We start from the raw sequence: 23,643 nt of genomic DNA, 5'->3' as shown, positions 1-23,643 counted from the left end.
AAACCTGAATAACTAATGCGTGAACGAAGAAAAGGCAGCAGCAAATAGAAAAAAAAAAGTGAAGTGAAGTTTTATGTTTTCTTTTATGGCTTTGGTTTATTATAGTTTAGTGTTGTTTTATTTTCATATATTAAATTTAAAAAATTTTATTTTAGTTATTTATGTTTTTAAAAGTTTTATTTAACATAAACAATATAATCACTGCCGTTCACATTTACAACCTCACGGTCATTACAGCCACTACCAACTAACAAAACAAGTAAGATCTACCACATTCATCCACTAAACAAATCAGAAACATTAAAAAATATTTGCTTTGGATACGATGTTACACTTATGATTGTGAGCTTTGCTTTCATATTTAGTTTTACTATTTTGAATTAATTATTTAAAAAATCATAAAATATATCTAGTTGGCTAAAAAAAGAGAAAAAATATCAAAATAAAACTTTTCAAAATATAATACATTAAAATAAAACTTTTAAAATTTATTGTAACAAATTAAAAAAAAAACAATAAACATAATAAACAAAAGGAACATTTAACCTTGGTTTCTATGGCAAGTGAAGTGAAGTAAGTAACACTCTAACATTAGACTTGGCATCAGATTCAGATCCTCCGTCGCCATCACCCCTAACCTCTTTTCCTTTCTGTAGCCCATAAACTAACAGCAGCACCTCACCTTCAGATCTAAAAAAATGAGCAGCAACAGTAGCAGAACCGAACCCATAGCCCAAAACATCATCAAACTCATCAGCGATCTCTGCTTCTCCGTCTTTGTCTTCTCTGTCTTAATCTTCACCGTCATAGCCATAACCTACCATCCCCCAGACCCATGGCTCGAGTCCACCCCTGCCCTAACCAACCTCTTCACCCAATCACAAAATGCCACTTTCCGAATCGACTCCTCCGTCCTCAAAACCGGCGAAGACCTCGCTCCCTCGCCGCAAGACCCTCCCCTCCCGTCGCCGCCACCCTCCGCCTCCGCCGTCACCGAAGCCGTCATCGAGAAATCCGAACAGCAAATTGCCAACTCCACCGCTAACTCCACCGCTGATTCCACCGACTCCACCGACGCGGCGCTTCCTTCTCCCCCCGCCTGCGACGGAACCATAAACTGCTCCAACCCTCGCGTTCGTATTGCTATTCAGAGATTCAACCTCCGCGCGTTCAAGTCCATTGCCTTCTTCGACTACCAACCGCCGGTGAACGGCTCCGTCGCCGGCGAGTGCGACGTCGCTTGGCGCTTCCGGAACAAGCGCGAACGCTCCTGGCGCAAGTACCGCGACTTTCGCCGCTTCAAGATCGCAGTCACCGACGACTGCAGGTACAAGGTGGTGCACGCCGGCGGCTGGCACTCCGGCGCCAATGCTCGCCGGAATATGACGCGCTCCGGTGCCGCCAGGGGTGGTAAGACCCTGCCGCCGCGGGCTTCAGCCCGCGATGATGAGATCAATGACACGATTCCGACTTTGGGATCGGAGACTAATTTTAGGAATGGGAAGTATTTGTATTACTCGAGAGGTGGGGATTACTGCAAGGGAATGAATCATTATTTGTGGAGTTTCTTGTGTGGATTGGGGGAAGCTATGTTTTTGAACAGGACTTTTGTTATGGATTTGAGTGTTTGTTTGGCTTCAACTTATAACCCTAGTAACAAGGATGAGGAGGGGAAGGATTTTAGGTACTACTTCGATTTCGAGCATTTGAAGGAGACGGCTTCGATTGTGGAGGAAGGTGAGTTTTTGAGGGATTGGAAGAATTGGGATAAAACGCATTTGAAGAAGAAGAAGATTCCTGTTAGGAAGGTTGTCAATCACAAGGTGACTCCTATGCAGCTTAAGAAGGATAAGAGTACGATTATATGGAGGCAGTTTGATGCGCCGGAGCCTGAAAATTATTGGTATAGGGTTTGTGAAGGTGAGGCCGCTAAGAATATTCAGAGGCCTTGGCATGCTGTGTGGAAATCCAAGAGGTTGATGAATATTGTTACTGAGATTAGTGGAAGGTTGGACTGGGATTTTGACGCCGTTCATGTGGTTCGGGGAGAGAAAGCTCAGAACAAGGAGTTGTGGCCTCATTTGGATTATGATACGTCGCCGGATGTTCTTGTCGAGAAGCTTAAATGGATGGTTCAGCCTTGGAGACATTTGTACATTGCCACCAATGAGCCTTATTATAATTACTTTGATAAGTTGAGGTCAAATTACAAGGTGCATCTGCTTGATGACTATAAGGAGCTGTGGGGAAATACAAGTGAGTGGTATAACGAGACCACACTTCTCAACAATGGAAAGCCTGTTGAGTTTGATGGGTACATGAGAGTTGCAGTGGATACTGAGGTCTTTTACCGTGGAAAGACACGCGTGGAAACGTTCTACAATTTGACTAAAGATTGCAAGGATGGAGTTAATACATGCTGATCAGGTTGGCACTACTGATTATGATGCTTTTTCAGAATACATGGTACACTCGGGCCTTGCTTTTGGATTCAGTTTCAGATTCATACCATTGGGTTAGATATGAGCTTGTTGTTGTGCTTGCTTGTTCTTTTATTATATTGATGATTTATATTGATTATCATGATTTTGTATACATACTATAGAATCCCTTTCTACCCTCTTTCCTTTCTGTTGACTCAAGCTGCTAAATCCATTCTCGTATTCTTTCATTCTCTTTTCTCATTAGAATACCAAATTGAAAATTAAGAAGAGTTTTTGCTGAAGCCTTTTAAGATTCTATTTGTCTATGGCCTTCAGATTTGGGTAATGGCTCTGCATTATAAACTTTCCAAGTTATATAGTATAGTGAAATACTAAAATATATGCAATGAATGCTCACACAGTCACATTATTCAGTCTTTAAATACATTGTTGCCCTGATGAACTTCCAACCTAACTTTTTGACCTCAATGCTACATACAAGTTCTGCATAACCCTAATTTGTGTACCCCAAGTTCTAACTCCGTCTATCTATATTTCCTTCACTTTTGTATTTATGTATGTGAAATAACTTATCCTTTTTGATTCCTAGGAATACCCATTTTAGTGGTAGACTTCACTCCATGCCACGGTCCACTGACGACACTACTTTGAGTTCATTCTTATACCTTGAGGATCTTTTTTAGGCAATCTATATGAAACCGTTGGTTGGATGAATCTTTTTTTCCTTGCACATGACTTGTCAACATCCCCACAAAGGTCTGTTTCATTGAGATTACAAATTAATCTGAATGTATTCCTTTTAATGTGTGGCATCTCTAATTTGGTGCCACCTCTAGTTCATGTTTCTGCAAAAACAAAAATTGTTTCACATTAGAGACAGCCGTGTTTTAGAAAATGAAATTGGTCAGGATACCTTCCTCATCATTCGTGTTTTATGCATGATGTCCATCTTCGACACACATGGTTGGTGTTAACCTCCTCACTATACAGTGCTTTCTAGTATTCTTCAAACAATTGCATATTTATTCTTGTGCCCCATACAACTATTGCGTTAAAATGCGCTAGAATTATTATAAGACCGCAAAAGAAAAAAATCATAAACAACGAAACGAAAGATAAAGGTTTCTTTTATTTTGGATCCTAAAGAAGTTGGCAAGGATTCTCTTCAAGGCAAGATACGACGGCATGAAAGAGAAACAACATAATCAAGTTCGCTCTCAAATAAGCAAACTACAAATTTGAAATTGAACTACTGAATAATATAACGGACAATTCTTTAACGTACAATGGCTTAAATACTAGAACTTTGCTTTATCAATGAACTTAGTTTATTCACTCGCCATACTTTGCTTTATCCTTTAAAATTGGTTGGCTTAAATACGTATCGTTTTTATAAAATGAGGTTTAGCTGATAATACTCGTCCCAGTTTATATAAATTATTTAGCTGATAACACTATTATCTGAAATGTTCAATAAGCTCCAAAACCCAAATCAAGAAGAAATTGAATGAGACGGCAAGTGAGGGAAAAAAAACCACATATTAATCGTTTATCAAGCTACAATTTATAGAAGAATGAAAAAAAGATCAAAATCCATTGTCAAGAGTGTCACTAGGATCACTACAAATAAGTGACTCCGTCATTTAGACTATTCATCCTCCTGGCTGCGTAATCTGGCTGTTTTGTTTGTCACAACAACATCAAGTTGCGCAGCTCTCTCAACTATATCTTTTCTCTTTCTTGTGGATATATTGTGAGCAATCTCAGCACAGTAAGTCCTAGAATAAAGGCAAAATAAAGTGGTCAGGAAACATTGGATGCAAAATAATCGGAATTAAAATCCTAATTAGGAAACAATGGTTCACCTGTTGTGCATCATGAGCAGTTCCAAGTCCTTCACATTGTGAACAACAAATTTCTTAAAACCATTAGGGAGATAGTGGCGGGTCTTCTTGTCAGAACCATAACCGATGTTTGGCATCAAAGTGCATCCCTTGAACTTTCTCCTAACACGGGAATCTATACCCTTTGGTCTACGCCAGTTTGTCTGTTGAATAAAAAAAGAAAAGGTTATTTATACATACTAGGATAAAATTTTCATAGAAAAGAACAATTTGATCTGCAATCTCAGCCGAAAGATGGTGATATTTAGGATAATAATCACAGAAAATCAGCACATTATAGAAATTTCATCACAGATTGCAGATCAGACAATTTTCTGGTAAAGCAAAAAGCATTCTTAACTAAATGTGCAAGAAAAGTATCACTAAAATGAAAACGATTTTTAAGACCAACATAAATGTATTCAAGAGATGTAAACAGGAAAATAGTAACAAAAGGCTTATAGTAAAGAAAGCCAACTGTGTCGCAAGGCCTGTAAAAGTTCTATATATGCCCTTAAAACGAGATGTCCAGCTACAGCAAGACAAAGAGTCCGAAGTCTGGACATCAGATACCATGGGCAAATAAATTAACAAAAAAAATCCTTAATTTAAGCAACCTAAAGATAATAAATAATAATCACTAATTAATCAAACAAAATTACTCAACAGTAAGAAAAGGATGCAAGAGATCAGATGGTAGTGCATGTAAGTAATCATCATTCAATTGCAGAATTGATGGATAAAGATCATCATATCTCTTTGCAATCGCATTTCATAATATACAAATAAAAAAATTAAGGGGAAATTTATTCAGAATAATAAGAAATTACTAGGCAAGCCAATCAATGCATATTAATTAAAGGATGAGACAATTAATTTTCACCAGAGTGCAGCAATGGAGCAAGTAAGACTGGGTGTCAAAAAGTTGCCATCAAATCCCATGTTCAAATTAAAACAAAAAACAAAGAAAAACCGTGGCAAACAGGAAACAAATCAACGTCAATAAAATCCAAACAAAGCACCGATGAATGTACAACACAAATTATACATGGGATCAGATAGTCGATCTCTCATCACGTATAAAAAAATATAGTAAGACTGGGTGTCAAACATTTATCCTCATATCCCATCGGTCCAAAAAAATTGAGACTTAAAAAAAACTAGCAAATTCAAATAAAATTGACAAAAAAAAATAACAGGTTGAACATAATACAGCAGAATCAGATAAAATGTCAATCACCATCTTACACCTTGTGGTGCAAATTAAGACTGGGGCGACAAAGTACTATCATCATATCCTTAAAAAGCAGCAAGCTAGAACGATGAAACGCATACTAAAAGATTAACTAAACCGAAAATAAAAATAAAAAAGCTCAACAGCCATATGCAACACAAAATAAAGTGTAAAATCACAAAATTACTCATCCAAACGATGCATCTTAACTTAATCAGAATGAAAAGGCTAATATGTATACTACCTTGACGGAAATTTTCCTGTCACTCTGAGGCCTCTTGAACTTCTTCACCCTCTTCTTCACGATCTTCTTCGAGAGCAGAGGTACCGCCATTTTCTCTGAAGTGGATTGAGATGAGGAATGGGAACAGAGTAGTAGTAGTATATATAAGCGCTGCTGTGTCTAGGGTTTTTATCTCACTTTAACGTAGTGCGTCCATTCTAGGGTTTTTTTGGATGGAGGTAAAGGTAAATGGGTTGGGCCAAACCGGGCTAAGGAGTAAAGAAGCCCAACCAAGTAAACATTGCTAAGTTTTAATTGGCCCAGATCATACAGATCAGTACTTCGGCTTATTCCTTTTTATAGAGTAAATAAACTCAGTAAAGTAATTTTTTTCTAAAGTATTTTCTTTTCATTTTGTGACTTTTTTTATATTTTGCATAATTTTGACATTTGAGTAATTTTCGTGTGCAGAAAATATTTTTTTAGTTCTTTAAATAATTATGACCTAATTAAATATTTGCCATCCTTCAAACAATTTTGATATAAATTTTTGACTTAAATATGTTTCTAATTTTTTTAAATATGAAAATATGTCTATTTTAGCCTTTCAAATTGAAAAATTTATTTCTAGTCCTTCTCTTTAATAATGTCAAACAATTGAAAACATGTTTGTTTTTAGTATATTATCCTCTACTTACCTGGTGGAATAGAAAAAGTGTTTTTGTGTTTTGCAAGTGTGCGGACATGTTGTGTCGTTTTGTTAAATATTTATAATATGATTTATCTAGTTATATTGGAGGGGGCTTAGTGCCTTAGTGCTCCGTGGGGTAAATATCTTGTTTTAAAAAAGGAATAATAAGGTTAAAATGGTCATTTACTCAGTAGATATATTTATTTTTCTTTATTTTATTTCTTACCAACTAACCTTCCTTCAAAAAATTTCATTCTACTCTTATCTAATTTCGTCATTTTTTTTCTTTTCCACCTATTCTCCTTTCTTCCCTCTTCACAATCAAATAATTCCTTAGAGTCACCGCATAAAGATACCACCCTACTCCCAAGATGGGTTGACGTGATGCAAGAAAATAGTTAGAGTATTTTTTTGGGACGAATACCATTTTTTATGAATAAAAAATAGTTGAAATTTAAATAAAAAGGTTAAATTACTCATTTGATTTCTATAGTTTTATGATTTTTTACTTTTTTTTAGTCTTTATAGGTTGAAAGTGATATTTTTAATCTTCATAATTTACATTTTAATTTTTTTTAATCCTTATAATTTTGAAAGTGATCTTAATTTCTCTAATTTATATTTTAATTTGTACTTTTTTAGTTTTTATAATTTTCAAATTAAAAGGATTAAGAAAGAATTAAAATGTAAATTATATGGACTAAAAAAATATTTTTAAACTAAAAAATTAAAAGAAAATTAAAAAGACCATTTTCAAACTATAAGAAATAGAAAAATAAATATAAGGAGCTAAGTAATTTAACCAAATAAAAATATCATATACCTCTAGGTTGCACCCAAAAATATAAAGAGTTTTTAATAGACACGAAGTATCGATTTTTATATTATTAACCAATAAAAATTGCTTTTAAATTATAAAAGCAGTGAAAAAACTTTATGGGGCATGCATTAGTTATGAATTATGAATAAAGAAATTCAAAGTTGCATTTGCAAACATAAAAGAGAGCATGGGGCAATGATGCAGATGCGATGTTGTCCGGTTGTAATAACTTAGTGGGCAATGTTTGGGACACTGTTGTTGCCTCTCCCTTTCTTCGCCAACTCATTCCCATTCCTTCCTTCTCCCAACAAAAACGAGTTTGTTAGATTCATCACTACACCTTCACATTGCAACCTAAAAATCTCTCAGTTCAACGGTTTCCGCTTTTGCTACGTGTTTCTTTTCTGCGCGTTCCACCTCTCTCAGCTAGTGTCCATTGTAGCCACAACACAAGCTCTTACAGCGGTTTTAAGAAATATCAGGTGCACACTCCGCGCTTCTCTTCCTTTCTTTCTAAACCCCTTTATGAGGGTTAGGTTATTATGCATTTTTTTGTACTAAAAGAGGAAATCACGCTTCTCTATCTTCTCCATTTTAAGAAAAATATCTATAAACGGCAAATCTTTTAGTATTTATTTTTGTTTTAACTGGGCCTTGAGGTGTACAATGTACTACCTACTTGGAAAGGTTGTTGAATATGGCACTGTTCTTACTAGATTTGACTTTTGTGAACATCAATTTTATGTAAGAGTAGATATTGATCATTAATGTTTCATCCAACTATTGGACTTCGTTTAATTATCTGTCTGTATTCTGTTGGTCATTTAAATTGCTCAAAATGTGATTTCGTGTTTATTGCTCGAGTTTTCAGCTAAGGCTTTGCTGGACAGCAACATTGGGCTGAACTTGCTGATCAGGTGATATTGGATGTGATGAAGCTTAAAACATGGCTTGCGAGTGTTTTGTTGCTCACTATTGCTGTGCTTACCAATACATTAGGTAATTTGTACCTTTTTTTTCATATTTGTGGTGTATATCTGAAATTTAGTTTTCAAATTTCTTTGTTCTCACGATCAGTCTACATACTGTATTGTCCAGACTGCTTTTGCAGTTACACCGTGTGTCAATTAAATTTTGGATCAAAAGTTTATTAAAATGAAATTGCTGATAGGTGACAGCCTTGCCAATAGTCGTGCATTCTTAAAAAAAATTGGCCTAAATAAAGTGAAACTTATCCTGGCAATGGCATTGGCTTTGTCAGATTGGATTTATGTAGTTTATGTTGCCTCCTCCTGGACTCCTTCTTATGCTTTGGTACTTTTCATTGTCTATCAGATTCTGACTGTAAAGTCACTAGTTCTGCAAGCTGACTGCTGAGTGGACTGAGTCTCCTGTGCTTGCATGTGCATTTATTATTTATTAAGTACAATTGATGAGGTGTTTCATGTATTATTGGATTGGGTTTGATAGTTGCAAGCAAGTATTTTACAGTCAAAAGTATTGCTTTTCCTACATAATTATAATGACCATATGTGTCTTGTACATTGGTCAGCCTTTTTATTTTTGTATACCTTTTATGATTACCACAAGGGGAAGCAATTAGGGATGTGGATGTATGAGTATGACATTGACCGTCTATTATCTTTTTCAGTTGATGGCTTGATGCTAGATCAAATTGTTTAACTTGTAGGTGCATTTGTGGGGGTAAACATTGGCACTGATGTTTCTGATCTGCCATCTGCTTCAAATATAGTTGGCATTCTACAAGCTAATCAAATTACTCATGCGCGTCTATATGATGCTAACGCGCACTTACTACAAGCCCTTTCAAACACTAGTATTGAAGTAATTGTTGGTGTCACCAATGAGGAGGTACTGAGGATTGGAGAATCTCCATCAGCAGCTGCAGCCTGGATTAATAAAAATGTTGTTGCTTATGTCCCATCCACCAATATCACAGGAATAGCAGTTGGCAGTGAGGTTCTTTCCACTATCCCAAATGTTGCCCCTGTTCTGGTTCCTGCCATGAATTCTCTTCACAAAGCCCTGGTTGCTGCTAACCTTAACTTCCGGGTCAAAGTTTCAACTCCCCAGTCTATGGACATTATCCCTAAGCCTTTTCCTCCTTCCACTGCCACCTTTAACTCTTCATGGAACTCTACTATCTATCAACTCCTTCAGTTTCTGAAGAACACAAATTCCTCCTACATGTTAAATGCCTACCCTTATTATGGATACACTAAAGGAGATGGTATTTTCCCTATTGAATATGCTCTTTTCCGACCTCTTCCTTCCGTGAAGCAAATTGTTGACCCAAACACTCTATTTCATTATAACAGTATGTTTGATGCTATGGTGGATGCTACCTACTACTCTATAGAAGCCTTAAATTTCAATAATATACCCATTGTTGTCACAGAGACTGGCTGGCCGTCATTTGGTGGAGCTAATGAACCAGATGCTACTGAAGAAAATGCCGAGCTCTACATTAATAATATGATTCAGCGGGTCATGAATGATTCAGGTCCTCCTAGTCAGCCAAACATAGCCATTAATACATACATATACGAATTGTTTAATGAAGACAAGAGGAATGGGCCTGTATCAGAAAAAAGTTGGGGCATCTTTTATACCAATGGAAGTACTGTTTATCCGTTGAATTTTGGTGCTTCCGACCTGATTACTGGAAATTCTTCAGGAGTTTTTTGTGTGGCTAAAGATGGAGCAGACACTGATAAGCTGCAATCTGGACTGAGCTGGGCATGTGGACAAGGAGGAGCAAATTGTGCTGCAATTCAACCGGGGCAACCATGTTATGTTCCCAATAATGTGAAAAGTCATGCCTCTTATGCTTATAATGATTATTATCAGAGAAAGCATAGCAGTGGTGGAACTTGTGACTTTGATGGTACCGCTACAATTACTACCAAGGATCCTAGTAAGTCGATATGACTTCTTATTTCTATTTTAACCTTGATATTCTGATATGGTATGCTTGTAACACTTCAAGTTATTTCTTTGAACTGTTACACATATAACCATTTTTTTTTCAAATTGCGTACTAACAGTTGTCGGAAATTTGCCACAATCCCTCCTTGTTAGAAACAGGAAAACAGCCCCTGGAGAGTAAATCATATATTTGAAAGTCATTGGTCGTTGTTAGAAAGCAATTACAGTTATAAAAACTATTCAAGTTATAAGCATATACCAATGTGCTTTTCAAATTACACAATGACACATCTATGGCTTCACTGAAAGTTGAATTTGAATAAATACATGTAATTCCTCCCACAAAACATGGTTGGATGATAAAATAATGGATTCTTAGTGTCTTTGGTTGGTGATCATGTCTCTATTGGGCATATTAGCAAGGCAAGGAAGCAGTTGCAGTTTGTTTTTGATTTGAACCTGAAGATCCTGTTTAGTCAAAAAAATATTAGTTACATTACATCTTTTATTTACTTAACCAATTAATTCTGTGTACTTTGTTGCAGGTTCTTCATCCTGTATATTTGCCGGAAGGTATAGAATCTTAATCTTTATACATCCTCAATTTATTATACTTAGAAGTAGTAATTGTTACCTTTTAAATTTCTTATATGATCATGGAATATTTTGACAACAGTTCTAACTCGAGCACTGGTGGATTGAGTTTACCTCCAATGGCACTTGGACCTTCAGGCCCCTTTGGTGCGAGTATGAACCTGCAAGTGTCTAGCCTTAAGTATTTGATATCAGCTATTGGTGTATTTTTGGTTTTGGCGGTGTTATGACCACAAAGGTCGATGCTCTTGAAATTGCAATTCAATGATTCGTGTAATGTGGTCCTATCGATTTTGTTTCTAACTTTTCTTGGGTCCAATTTATTCTTCAGATATGTCCCATCTTGTGCATTTGGGGTCATTGTAATTTATCACACTTTTAAGATAAATAGTTATATAATATAGTGCTTTAGCCATCAGAGGAGACTAACCGAATACGGGGCCCTTAAGAAATGACTGCAAGCGTTCTCGAACCAACAAATTATGCACTCGTGATCATAAAAAATTAGAGTAGCATTTTGCCATCCATCGGTTTCTTAAGCTTAGTATTAATGAAACTTGAATACAATTTATTTGAACTATTAAAAAGAAAAGGTGTGTTCAGTTGAACTATTAAGAAAAATTAGTATGAGATCAATGAATTATTCAGTTGCTTATATACTATATTTATACGGAACTACGAAGAGTTTGTAAGGATAAACATACGGGTGAATAATTTTTCTTTACCATAAAATAATATTAATATTAATGTTGTCTTCTTTAAAGTCTAATTTAAATTTCGGTTTGGTAATTATTTTTTATTAATTTTTTCTAACTCAATGGTGGCATCTTACCTGGCATTCAGTGCCGGTAATTGAGTCTTATGTTTTTTATTAGGTTATTTTCATGAATCTTTGTTTCCTTTATGTTTGCTGCTTCTCCTTTTCGAACAACAGTAGTGAATTACCTATTTATGGCCGATGAATTTACTTATTCTCAATTTAATTATAAAAAATAAATATTTATTTTGTGCATTGCACAAACTAAACTAGTATATTAAATAAGAAATAAAATACTACTACTTAAGAAGAAAATGTCTCAAATACTCCTAATTTGGATAAAAAATAATTGTACTAAAGCAAGGTCAGACTTTTTTTTTCTTTAATTTTAACTTGATATATTAATTTTTTTTTTGTAAATAAGTAATTGCAGTATTGGAGGATTGGTTAAGAAACTTAAAAAAAAATATTTATTATAAAAATTATAAGAAAAGTAAAAAAATTATGATCCATATAATTTTATGTATATTAATAAAAATCTTATAATTTAATTTTACGCAAGTTAATAGAAATTATTTTTTTAATTCCTTAGCCGCGAACTGGCCAGCATTTTATTTTGATAGTATTTTTTGAATAAGCGTCTCTCACAAGAATAGTGCAGCAATAACCAAAAGTACTACCATGCTATGCAACAATCAAAAGCTGAAGCGAAAATAACAAGGCAATAATTTCTCTGATTGTGAATTGTGATGCGATCGAATCGGAGCATGGAGGGAGGCAACAGAAAAGGGTACGCGTGGCCAGTATCTGCTGGATTCAACGCCGCTCGTGCAGCCATTTCCGTTAAGCTCCCTCTTCACCAGGTTAGGTTAGGTTACATTCAGATTCGCCTTCTAATTTTCATATTACTTTAATTTCTCTTTCCTTTAATTGAATCTTAGATTATATATATATATATATATATATATATATATATATATATATATATATATATATATATATATATATCAGTTTGTCAGGTACGGGATGGTGTTATTGTTCAATGTCACCATGTGGGCTTGTTATGTCAACAGCCTTAAAGCTCTCTCCTCTCTTCAGGCAACTGTCACCAATTTCGCTACCAATTTCATCTCTTCCGGTTTAGCCGGTTTCGTCTTCTTTCACGAATCGCTCTCTTTCCAGGTATACCTTCTCTGATCATAATGTTGTTATGACTATCGCTTCCAATTAATACACCCCCTCAACTTTGGTTCATTTTTATACTTTTAACTTATCTGGAGGTTACTCCATTTGCATCTCACATTTTTTTTTTATTAGCAAATGTTAGAATGTTAGTTTTTGTTAGCAGAGGAGATCCAATCCGTGACCTTTTTCCCCTTTCCTTCTCTCTTAACCATTCAACCCACATGATCATTTTAAACCATCTCCAAAACTGTATGTTTTATTATCGATTCTTGTTAATGATTTTAGACTCTTCAATTTCAACATTTTTGAATTATTATTTCTGTCGTTTGATCTTGGAAACCAAACACTCTTCCCATCAACTGGAATTGCGTTTGGATTATAAGAAGTAATCAGGTTAACTTCCCAAGTGCTTCAGAGTTTTTTAATTGTGGGGATAGTCATTTGGTGTCACCTTAAATTGAGCTGAAGGAATCCGGGATGAGTTTTTTTTTTTTTTTGATACAATTTTGCACATCAAGCTTATCTTTGGGTTTTCATTTTCAAGGGGCGCCAAACTGATGACCCTTAATGTTGTTCTGCTTTTGTAGCACTAACAGAGTAGAGGACCACTTGGTTTTTCTGTCTGTTACTGATGCTTACAGTGCTAATGCTAAATGACCAAACCGCCAAAGAACTCATAGCCCTGGTTATTTGCCTCTTATGCATTCAACTTCTTGATTCATTCATTTTCTGATGCATAAACTGTTCCACAGTGGTTTGCAGGTGCCATACTTATAATAATTGGTGTAGTAATACTTAGTAACTCAAGTTTTGAGAAGAAGGTTAGCACTGATTAGGTGTTACAGTTCAACTCAAGTATTGAGAAGAAATTATATAGTAATAACTTCTCCTTCTTTCGTTGGCAGCACATTGTCACCTACCTACCTGGAAGTGTTAGGTGATGTAAAGGCACTGCATGTTCAACTTGGGTGACCTCAAACTCAAGTACTCAACAACCCTTCTGCAAGTTGGAAAGATCAGAGATCGAGAGATGGGAAAGAGCATGGGGGAGTTGAGAGTGGAGGAGTTGGTGAATGCAGGAGGCATAAGAGTGGAAGAAGGCAATGAATTATACCGTGTTTTGAGGGATATCCTTTCTGAGTTTCAGTCTCCTTCACACATATGGCGCCAAACTGTGACTCGGAGACTGCTCAAACCATCCTATCCACACATCAGCATCTCTACTACTCTGTTTATCACTCTCAACATTCTTCCCTCCCACTCTATTGCTTCCCTTCTCTGTATCTCTCTCCTACTCTGCTTATCACTTACCACTACCTCAACACAAATGCTAATTCATGTTTCATTTTTGCGTTTTGATTTCAGAGAGCAATCCAAACACACCAACCTGGGCTGTCTCATGGAAACTCATGCCCCTAACCTCTTAGGACCTTCCTACAAAGACCCCATTACCAGTTTTCATCTCTTTCACAAGTTTTTTGTTCAACACCCTCGGGCAAGTTCACTACCCTCCCCCACATCTAATTCCCTTCTTTCGTTTCTACTCTGTATTCTCAACATGCATCATTTGTTTGTGCAGCTTTACTGGTCCCTTATTCTCAAGGAACTTTCAGTTTCCTTTGTTGAACCTCCCAAGTGCATTTTAGATACTTCTGACCCTTCTAAACATGGAGGGACTTGGCTCCCGGTTCTGTCCTCGACATTGCTGATAGCTGTTTGCAACCCAGTTCACATCCTTACAAACCAGATGATAGTTTAGCCATTGTTTGGAGAGATGAAGGTTTTGATGATTCTGAGGTTTAATCATATCATGCTTAAACAATTCCGGCACCAAGTAATGTAAGCCATTCAACACACACTCTCGCTTTTCCACCAAAGTTGTGTTACTCATCATCATACTTGTAACTTGTGCTAAATCGGTTAATTCAATAATTTGATGCGTGTTCTTTCAAATTTCATCACTGCTTTGATGATTTTTACTGTTGAATCGGGATTAATTTGTGTATCATTCTGCTATTTTACTTTTGTTTCAATTCTTTCTGTGCTTGTATATCACTTTATGGTTTTTGATCTTTCTGCTTTGTGTTTTACTCTTGAAGTATTTTCTATGTATAATCTCTTTATTTGCTTCCTGTGAGAAATTATATCTTTTCAGGTTGGTAGCAAATGCAATAGATGTCACATTCTCAAAAGGAGATGCAATCGCCATTGACATGCAAATGACAGTCAATGCTGTGATTATATATCTAGCCATTGTTCTTGCAGGATGTGTTGTTTGGTATCAATAGCTGATAGCTTTGTTCCAAAAGAAATTGCAACGTGTTTCTAAAGCAAAGGGTATTTTCACTCAGGTGATCTTTTAAATTTGGTATTATGCGTATGACTTTAAAAGTAAAGCTATTGTTGATCAAAGTGAGTCTATTCAATCTTTGATATTGTCTTTGACTTTGTTCTTTCTCAGTTACCAATTTGTGCCTAATGGTACTCAGTGTGTGTGTGAAGGAATGCTAAAATTACCAAATGGTTAGTGGCTAAAAAATATTTACTCTTCCCAAGTGGGTTGCATTTCCTCTAGTAGATGACCAAATTATCTTCAATAAATGTTCATTGTGATATATAATAGCAATTCTTTTGGTATAGATAACTTATTTTTTAAGCTTTCTAATTTGTTTGATCTCTTTGACCAATGTGACAGCCAGAGGATGTTGCTTGTGTTGGTGAAGTGGGCTTGTTTCCAATATATATGGGAGCGACTGATAGATTGCTTAATGCGGATAATGAGGAGGTTTACTTTAAGGGAATGCCCATTTACAAAGGAAAGGTATGATTTTCACATTCAGTTATATCTATCTTGCAATAGTAGTTCAGATCTGAAGGTATTTTGTGGTTTCTTGCATCCTAATGGCTTTTCAGAGGTCCTGAATATATTGGTTCAGTACACCTTAATGCTTATTTGAGGTCCTACTGCACAAACACACATTTGCTTGTACACACTAACCAAGTTGCCCATATAAAATCCAAAAAAAGAAAGAAAGAAAGAAATTAGAGAGGATAGGATTACTCTTTAACTCTCAACTTTGGATGTTTGTCAAATACTGCTATTGCCTATGTAAGTGATCAATATCTAAATGTTTCTTATAAGTGTTCATTAGTTAGATCTTCCATCAAGGATTTTCAGATAGTCCCTTGTAAATTACATACTAACTTATTAGATTGCATTGTAAATTTGTAATGTTAACTACCTTTTTTTTTTGTTGCTGAAATATTAACTACTCTCGTTCTATTGTTATTGTCATATACTTTTTCAACTGGTTTATTTATCCATAATTTATCCTGTCTAACATGATATAAGCAGGTTCTTAGGAGACATGGAGATATAATCAAAAGAACTGCTGGAGGTCGTTTCATTGGACAAGGGCGGGCTGATGACACGATGAATCTTGGCGGAATAAAGGTATCACATCACACGCTATATTCATGTTTATAGCTCCTTCTCCCAGTTCTACTCTGATTGAAGATGAAGCTTCTGAAAGCTATTCTGCTAGATAAACATGGTGTAAGAATCCTAAATATTTCCATGTCAATGTCCTGAATAAATTAATAAGGAAGGTACTTCCGTACTTGTAACTGATCATGGATTCATCAGAAATTGGTAAATTCCTGTCTTGACATCCGTGGTCTGACAGTTATTCTTGGAATTTTCTGTTCTGATATGCAGACAAGTTCTGTAGAAATTGAGCATGTCTGTGATAGAGCCAACAAAGGCATTTTGGAGACAGCTGCAATCAGTGTTTCTCCTGCAAATGGAGGCCCGGAACAACTGGTTATATTTGCAGTTTTAAAGAAAGGATACAATTCCAATGCAGAAACTCTAAAAAGGAAATTCAGTAAAGCCATTCAAAGTAACCTTAATCCTTTGTTTAAGGTATGACCCTTTGTTCATTGTAAGCAACTACGGTTTTGAATTGAATACATCACGAAAAGCAATAACTTAATTATTTAAAGATTCATGAAAGTCTGAGTTTGAAGGAAAATTGTAATTTTATGCAAATTTTAACCTGACTTAATGATGAAGTTACTGATTTGATGTTCACAACTCATTTTGTTACTTTACAGGTGAGCCTTGTTAAAATTGTGCCCGACTTTCCCCGAACAGCTTCCAACAAATTACTAAGGAGAGTTTTGAGAGATCAAATGAAGCGTGAGCTATCAATTCAGAGCAGACTTTAGTAACATTATTAATTCAGTCCATTCCCTATGTCTAGAATACATTTATACTGGGTGTGAGGTCTTTGGCGTGTAATCAAATGGTGAACATTTGATATTATTAGTGGGAAATCCTTCACTTTATTAAGTCGTAACATTGTTTATTGTCATCCATTTTTGTCTTCTTTTAATGTAAAATAATGGAATATAAAGTAAAAAGAAATAAAATGCAGAGTTTAATTTTAATGTAGAATTGGTGTAAAAAAGTTTGCATTATTAATTATTAATTAATCAAAAATTATAATTGGTATGACTTTGTAAAAATTAACAAATTTAGATTATGACTACTCGTGATTGAATGATAATGTAAAAATCCTTTAAACTATTAATACATATGTTATTTATTCTAAAATGAATTATTTTTATAAAGTTAAGAATTAAAATGAAGGTTTTTTTAAAAAAAACTAAAATAATTAACAATAGTATAATTTTTAAAACTAGAAAGAGGGTTGGTTTGGATATTTTTACTATCTACCAACAATATCAAGGGACGATTTGACCAGTATATAGGTAAATGTGTTGAATTTTTATTTTTTTGGAGCATATTAAAAGTTTAATTATAATTTTGATCATCTAATTTAATTTTTAAGTTTAATTTAATCCTCTTATTATTAAAAGATTTAATTAGGTCCTATAATTTTAAAAATAAATCAATTGTCTCTTTATTTTTAAAAGTTTGAATTAGATGTCTTATTTTTTAAGATTGGTTCAGTTTGGTTCCATTATAAGGCAAATTCAATTGCATTTTTCAAAATTTTCTTAGCAAATAAAAGAAAAAATAAGATCAAATTGAATTAATTTTCAAAAATAAAGGACCTAATTGAATATTTTAAAATTAGAGGATTTAATTGAATCTTTTAATAATAAGATGATTAAATTGAACCTAAAAAATAAATTAGATAACTAAAATAGTAATGAAACGTATATTAAATGCATTCGGGAAAACTAGAAACTAAGGCCATGGACATATTTGCTACTCTTCTTTTTTTATATATATACAATATTTGATTCTCTTCAAAAACAATTTTGCACTACTCATTACTCAGTAATGGTTTTCTTATTTAAAATCTATTAAGTTTTGAAATTTGTTTTCAAAACAAGTGTTTTAAAACCCAAAAAAAATAGAAATAGCTGAGAAATGTTTTCATGTCTTCGTCAATTTTCATTTTCTTTAACTTCTCTCTCGATTCCACACTTTGCTGTGTGCTTGCACTACCCTCCAATTTTGTGAGCAACTTCTTTCAAATCCACACTGTGCAGTGTGCTTGCACTATCCTCAATCAACTATGGGAGCAACTTTGTTTAGTTGCATTTTGAAAGCTAAAAACAATTTTTTTTAGAATAGAAATTAAAGGCACACCCTTAGTTTCGAGATTAAATGCACAATGCTGCATCACATGGTAGGACCTATTGTCTTTCCACAATGATATGCCAGCATTGAAAAGAATCATAGAATTGCCAAAAACAATGCCAAAGATAACCACAACCAAGAATGCCAACAAAGAGTCCAAAGGAAGAGAGCGAATCTGATAGTCCAACATAGAAAAAACACAGCCCAAGGTAGGGAGTCAAACACAGCTACGGAAAGATGTTTGATTTTCGTACTCTTCCTTTTTGTATGCGGATTTCGTATCGGCGCACGGTCCCTCAATTTGAATTGGTAGTGATTTTAATTGTCAATCCCAATCATAGAAAAGACTTTTCTTTTCTAAATTTTTATACCCCAATCTACAAATTATAGAAGTAGGGATTAATTTTGGCAACAAAAAAAAACATATTCAAGGACTTTAAGCACTTTTATCATTCAAAGAATAATGATCAATGATATAGATTTCATAAATTAATTTAACTGTCTTTCCTAAATAAACATTTTGATGAACGTGTCTTGTGTAAAAAATTCTCACATCCTAAACTAGTGTAATATATTTTTAAAAGAATTGTTAATTAACCATTACGTTCATGAAACCTATAAAATAAAGACTCCATGCACAATTAAAGTAAAAAAAAAAAAAGTGTATTTGGCAATGCTGATTTCTTTTCAAGGGAATAAATGCCTTTTGCACGGAAAAAACTGGTCAAGTACAGAAGTACTATTTATGTGATTAACATTTTAGAAGATATTCAGATTATAATCTTCAATTATTTTTTAAAAAATAAAATTTTCATAATTAAAACTTATTATTACAAGTTATTAAATTATTTTTATTTTTTTATCCAGACAATTGGATGTTTAAAAAATATCTTTAATATAATTTTGCTATAGGAAATGTCTTTTATCTAAATATCACTTTTTACCAAATAATTTCAAACATAAAAACTATTTCATGGAATTAATTATAATTTATTTTTCATAATCTATATCAACACATTTTGTCCCTTTTGCTAAACGCCAGTTTGTAGTGAAAGCAATCTAAAACAGGTATTATAAGGGTACTCTTGAACAAAAGATATATAGGCAAAACCAAAATGTATATGGCGACCTTTACCAACAAAAATGTGTAAATGGCTTCAATGAGACTCGCAATTCTCTAGAGACCATTTAGTAATTCTGTAACATTCACACCTCTCATCTCAATCCCATCACATGATCTGCTGGTTGACGCTACCAAGCTTTGAGAACCAACCCTCCCTCTCGCAAAAATAGGGAGGAAAAAAGTGAGCTTAAACGAATTACTTATAAAGCAAGCATCAAATTCAAGTAAGCATTATTATCACTAGATCTCAAACAAAAACAGAAGTACAAAAAACTGAAAGCCAAAACGCATCAATAGTACTACATTTGCTCGAATACAAAACTGATGGCGCTGGATTATACCGCTTTAGTACAGCAGCAAGATACCAACCTAAAGTCCCTTGTAACATGCATTTGAATGGCAGAAAATAGTGATGAAGAGGAAGCAATTAGTACTCATTTACACAAATGAATACTCAACACCGATTGCAGCCATTTTCAAACAAATTGCAAGAAACCGCAAAGGACATGCATACAAATTGGAAGTAATAGAATTTCTTTGCTCCTCCTGCTAAGATCATCAAATTGTAAATGCTGACAGAAAAAAGCACAAAATTTGCTCAATCAATGACAAGCAGAATAGAAGTCATTTTGCTATGTATTTCCCCAGCCTCGATTTTCACATTCCAGTTTCATTTCTTTGCCAAGACCTCCCCCTTGCACTCACTACCAGCAGTGACCACAAAACCTGCTCCAACCTGCCAAGACAGGCAATGTCACATTCCAATTCAAATTGCAATCATGAAAAATTGCCAGAGGTGAAACAAATTACTTGGCAATCTTTTAGTACAGCACGTTCTTGGAGCTGTACGTTGCTGCAGATAACAGAACCTTGGATTGAACAAGATTCTCCGATAGTAACATGATTCATAACTACTGAATTAACAACCTGCATGCATAAAAGTAAGTCAAAAGAAAACTTGGCATTAACATTATTGAATACAACTCATTAGTAAGATGCCAGTCGGTGTTGCTGACCAATCATCGAGGGTTGGAGATCATAGTGTCACAGACAAATAATAAGACCAGAAAGTAACTTCCTGTTAACTTGTAAGAATATATCATCCCACCTTAACATTAGCACCAATCCGACAATGACGGCCAATGACAGACCGTTTCACACTGCATTTGTCACCCATCTGTGAACCTTCCCCCAGTATACAATGTGGTCCAACCTAAAAACAAATCACAACTATTTATATAAACTTAAAAATGGGAGGAACAAAAATATTGCTCCAGAAACTGTATATCAGACCACACAACTTAGGTAACTAACTCACTGTTGTTTTTGCCCCAAGCTCTGCAGAAGGATGGATAATGTTGTTTAGAGTAGAGAAGGAATACCCTGATAAGCGACTAGCCTCTCCTATCACCTGTCACAGTAAAAAATGAATAACGCTCAAGCAACCAGAAGTATACCCAAAGAAAAAATTTAAGGCAATAGCAAGTGCCTGATAAAGATCATAACATTAACTAACTCACATCACGGTTAATGTCAGTGTATGCTTGTATAGAATTTAAGCGAGCACAGTATTTGCTGCTTCCAGCAATATACACACAACATTTGTGGGTTCTTCGATCAAAAGTAGAACCATAAGGACCCAGTGCATGTCGTAGATGAAAGGTTGGTTCAGATGCATTAGCGAGTATTTGAGATAGCATTTGTTGATTGCTTTGAGAAATAACCTTTTCAGTTCTGTTTTCTTCTGCTTGTGGTATGCCATTTAATAATACTTCTGATTTCTAACTCTCGTTTAGAAAATATGAACAAGGTTAGAATCCTTAAAAGTACAACATTCCCTAGCCTATCTCTGCAAAAACCTTTAACAACTAACCAGTTGGCTCCGGACTAGATATGGCAGTACATCATGCTTTAAGCTATGAAATGCACTCTTCTGATCTAGAACTTCTTGTAGAACTGATCTGCAAGAAAAGTTTGTTTCAGGATACAAACATGAGTAATTCAAGACTACGAATAAAGGAGAAAGTTAAAAAGTAAATGAATGTACCTTTTGAATGCATACAAGTGGGCGTCCATTAGATCAGCTCTTATTTCTATCTACATGAAGGACAAATAACAATAAAGAGAAACAAAGAGAAATAAGAAATTGCACAAGTCTTGCATTTAATTTTCTATTACTCAGATGAAGAATTCATTCATATTTTCACAGAAAATGCTATTTCTTTAAGATTGACAGATTAAACAATTTTCTTACTCTAAAAGCACAATAACCAATTTCCATCTCTACACAAGTAACAAACAGAAAATACTTCCAATAGTAAAGTTGGTATAGAATAGACACTTATATCTCACACTAGAAGAGTGATAAACTCATAACATTAGAGAAATTATAGGCAGGAGGAACAAACTACGAAGGTTCAGAGACAAGAAAGAAAAAGTACCTGGCCAACTGCAGGGAGCATGCTCTTCTGAATTCGAAGATCTTTTTCAACTTCTGCTCCTGAAAAGAGTTGCAAGATTCCACATGAGCACACATACAACAACAAAATGCCATATACAAGGGAAAGCTAGATAACTAACCAGTTGCTATGTGAACTAAAAACTGTTTTGTGGGATCCAGCCCTATCAAATCATAGCGGCCAGGTTTCTTGGTTTTGTCTTTCCCACCAGAGGATACTGACTCCAAAGGTCCACTTACAGGAGCAGAGCAAAGCATAGCAGTGACAACTGCATCATGCCGTCTATGAGTAGCTGCAACAGCACCAAGTGGCACATCAGTAACAAGATCACCACTGACAACCTGCAGAAAATCAACACAACCATAAAGAACAACATTATTTTAATCAGAGTTCAGGGGCAGGGGAGGTGAGGATATTCCACCAAAATGTCTTTAGCAGTTAGGTGATGTGAAATGGCCCGAATTGCACCCGCTGTCCCCACATCCTCAGGAACTGCAGCAACCTAGAAAAAGTTTAAACACAAATCATCACCTTTGGACATAGTATCAATACTTTTAAGTACAAACTAAATAAGACCCTTAAGGGAGATATAAGGTTGGTTGGGTGGTTAAAAAAGAAGGGATGGAGAGAAAGGTCGCAGGTTCGATCCCTCCTGCTAACAAAAACACTAACAAACAAATAATATTAACATTTGCCGATAAATAAAAAAATAAAAAATAAGACCCTGTTTGCATGAGTTAAAATCTGCTTATGCATGAGCTAATTTATAGAAGCTCTCCCAGTTTGCTTCCTTAAAAGCTTATTTTAATTTATACATAAGCTAATTTTAACTTACGGGAGAAACATAATCCACTTTACCTTCTTATTTTCTTCTCTAAAAGTGCTTGTTGAAAAGTTTGTCCATACAGGCTAATTCATTCTATTTTTTTTCCTACTATAACTTATGTGTATCCAAATAAAACCTACATAATATCCTTATGTTTGTGGTCACTACTGAGACATATATAGAGGCAATGAATCATGTTTGGTAAATTTTCTAATATCCAAAAAGTGATTACCTCAACGTGGAGGCGATCAGCATAAGCCCCCGAAATCCAAGCCCCAACATGAAGAGCCGCTTCTTCGCCTTCGACCACCTAGAGTTAAAAAAAATCATTACTAATTCACTATTTACCCTCTCCAATAACATCTAAAATATTGCAAGAAATGAAAATACCACAATGAGATCTTTGAGGTTGCTAAGCTCCAAGTACTCGAGAACGTAGGAGAGAACGGGGCGATTCGCCAACGGAAGCAACGCGTTCGGAAGCTCCTACGAACAGAAATAAGCGCTTTAGAATAATAGAATAGCATCGAAATTTGTTTGGTTTGAAGCATTCGCGTTAGGAACCTGCGAAACGAGAGGGATGAGCTTCTTGGAGACGCCACCGCCGAGAACGACGACTTGGAAATCCATGGCCACGACGCCAAACAGGGTTTTGCGTTTTCGGAGGGTTCTGTTCTGTTTTAATTTCCCTAACTAATCAAATCTCGGATTCTATACAGCACGCACTCGCTCACTCGCTCACTCGCAAACCAAAACAAAAACCAAAACCAAACACACCTGACACCTTCCTTTAGCATATATTATTTTTTATCCTTAATGTAGAGCTAATTTTTAAGTT

General features: G+C 35.0%; 4 protein-coding genes, 3 non-coding genes and 2 pseudogenes across 8 annotated transcripts; 3 read left to right on the top strand and 6 right to left on the bottom strand.

Annotated features, from left to right (window-relative positions):
- Positions 1-562: 562 nt before the first annotated feature.
- On the top strand, positions 563-3,368 carry LOC114412914. Its single transcript, XM_028377020.1, has 2 exons — positions 563-2,427; positions 3,034-3,368. The coding sequence occupies exon 1, from the start codon at positions 699-701 to the stop codon at positions 2,421-2,423; it is 1,725 nt and encodes a 574-aa protein (XP_028232821.1). The 5' UTR covers positions 563-698; the 3' UTR covers positions 2,424-2,427; positions 3,034-3,368.
- A 596-nt stretch (positions 3,369-3,964) lies between these two features.
- Positions 3,965-5,975, bottom strand: LOC114412915 (60S ribosomal protein L32-1-like). Its single transcript, XM_028377021.1, has 3 exons — positions 5,806-5,975; positions 4,310-4,491; positions 3,965-4,222 (listed from the first exon to the last, which is right to left on the bottom strand). Exons 1-3 carry the CDS (start codon positions 5,893-5,895, stop codon positions 4,093-4,095), a joined length of 402 nt encoding a protein of 133 aa, XP_028232822.1. The 5' UTR covers positions 5,896-5,975; the 3' UTR covers positions 3,965-4,092.
- Positions 4,565-4,648, bottom strand: LOC114413876. The gene has a single exon (XR_003667020.1). It is a non-coding gene; the product is annotated as a small nucleolar RNA Z196/R39/R59 family (small nucleolar RNA).
- Positions 5,011-5,087, bottom strand: LOC114413875. The gene has a single exon (XR_003667019.1). It is a non-coding gene; the product is annotated as a small nucleolar RNA Z195/SNORD33/SNORD32 family (small nucleolar RNA).
- On the bottom strand, positions 5,379-5,454 carry LOC114413900 (annotated as a pseudogene).
- Positions 5,545-5,626, bottom strand: LOC114413899. Its single transcript, XR_003667041.1, has one exon. It is a non-coding gene; the product is annotated as a small nucleolar RNA U31b (small nucleolar RNA).
- Positions 5,976-7,453: 1,478 nt separating the features above from the next.
- On the top strand, positions 7,454-11,256 carry LOC114412913 (glucan endo-1,3-beta-glucosidase 4-like). The gene is made up of 5 exons (XM_028377019.1): positions 7,454-7,777; positions 8,167-8,294; positions 8,986-10,233; positions 10,790-10,817; positions 10,921-11,256. The coding sequence occupies exons 2-5, from the start codon at positions 8,228-8,230 to the stop codon at positions 11,066-11,068; spliced, it is 1,491 nt and encodes a 496-aa protein (XP_028232820.1). The 5' UTR covers positions 7,454-7,777; positions 8,167-8,227; the 3' UTR covers positions 11,069-11,256.
- Positions 11,257-12,226: 970 nt separating this feature from the next.
- On the top strand, positions 12,227-17,239 carry LOC114412912 (annotated as a pseudogene). Its single transcript, XR_003666845.1, has 11 exons — positions 12,227-12,458; positions 12,607-12,777; positions 13,533-13,601; positions 13,686-14,060; positions 14,146-14,275; positions 14,360-14,619; positions 14,936-15,131; positions 15,476-15,601; positions 16,136-16,234; positions 16,499-16,705; positions 16,897-17,239. The product of XR_003666845.1 is annotated as a probable acyl-activating enzyme 18, peroxisomal (transcript).
- A 2,484-nt stretch (positions 17,240-19,723) lies between these two features.
- Positions 19,724-23,564, bottom strand: LOC114412911 (translation initiation factor eIF-2B subunit gamma-like). Its single transcript, XM_028377018.1, has 13 exons — positions 23,370-23,564; positions 23,196-23,291; positions 23,038-23,115; positions 22,401-22,481; positions 22,101-22,320; positions 21,962-22,020; positions 21,568-21,617; positions 21,394-21,481; positions 21,041-21,301; positions 20,839-20,931; positions 20,629-20,733; positions 20,331-20,447; positions 19,724-20,256 (listed from the first exon to the last, which is right to left on the bottom strand). The coding sequence occupies exons 1-13, from the start codon at positions 23,433-23,435 to the stop codon at positions 20,191-20,193; spliced, it is 1,380 nt and encodes a 459-aa protein (XP_028232819.1). The 5' UTR covers positions 23,436-23,564; the 3' UTR covers positions 19,724-20,190.
- Positions 23,565-23,643: the final 79 nt, after the last annotated feature.

The sequence above is a fragment of the Glycine soja genome, chromosome 5 (genome assembly GCF_004193775.1).
Source record: "Glycine soja cultivar W05 chromosome 5, ASM419377v2, whole genome shotgun sequence".
Classification (NCBI taxonomy): domain Eukaryota; kingdom Viridiplantae; phylum Streptophyta; class Magnoliopsida; order Fabales; family Fabaceae; genus Glycine; species Glycine soja.
Note: the sequence above shows the minus strand (reverse complement) of the source record. Positions and strands in the feature narration are given on the sequence as shown.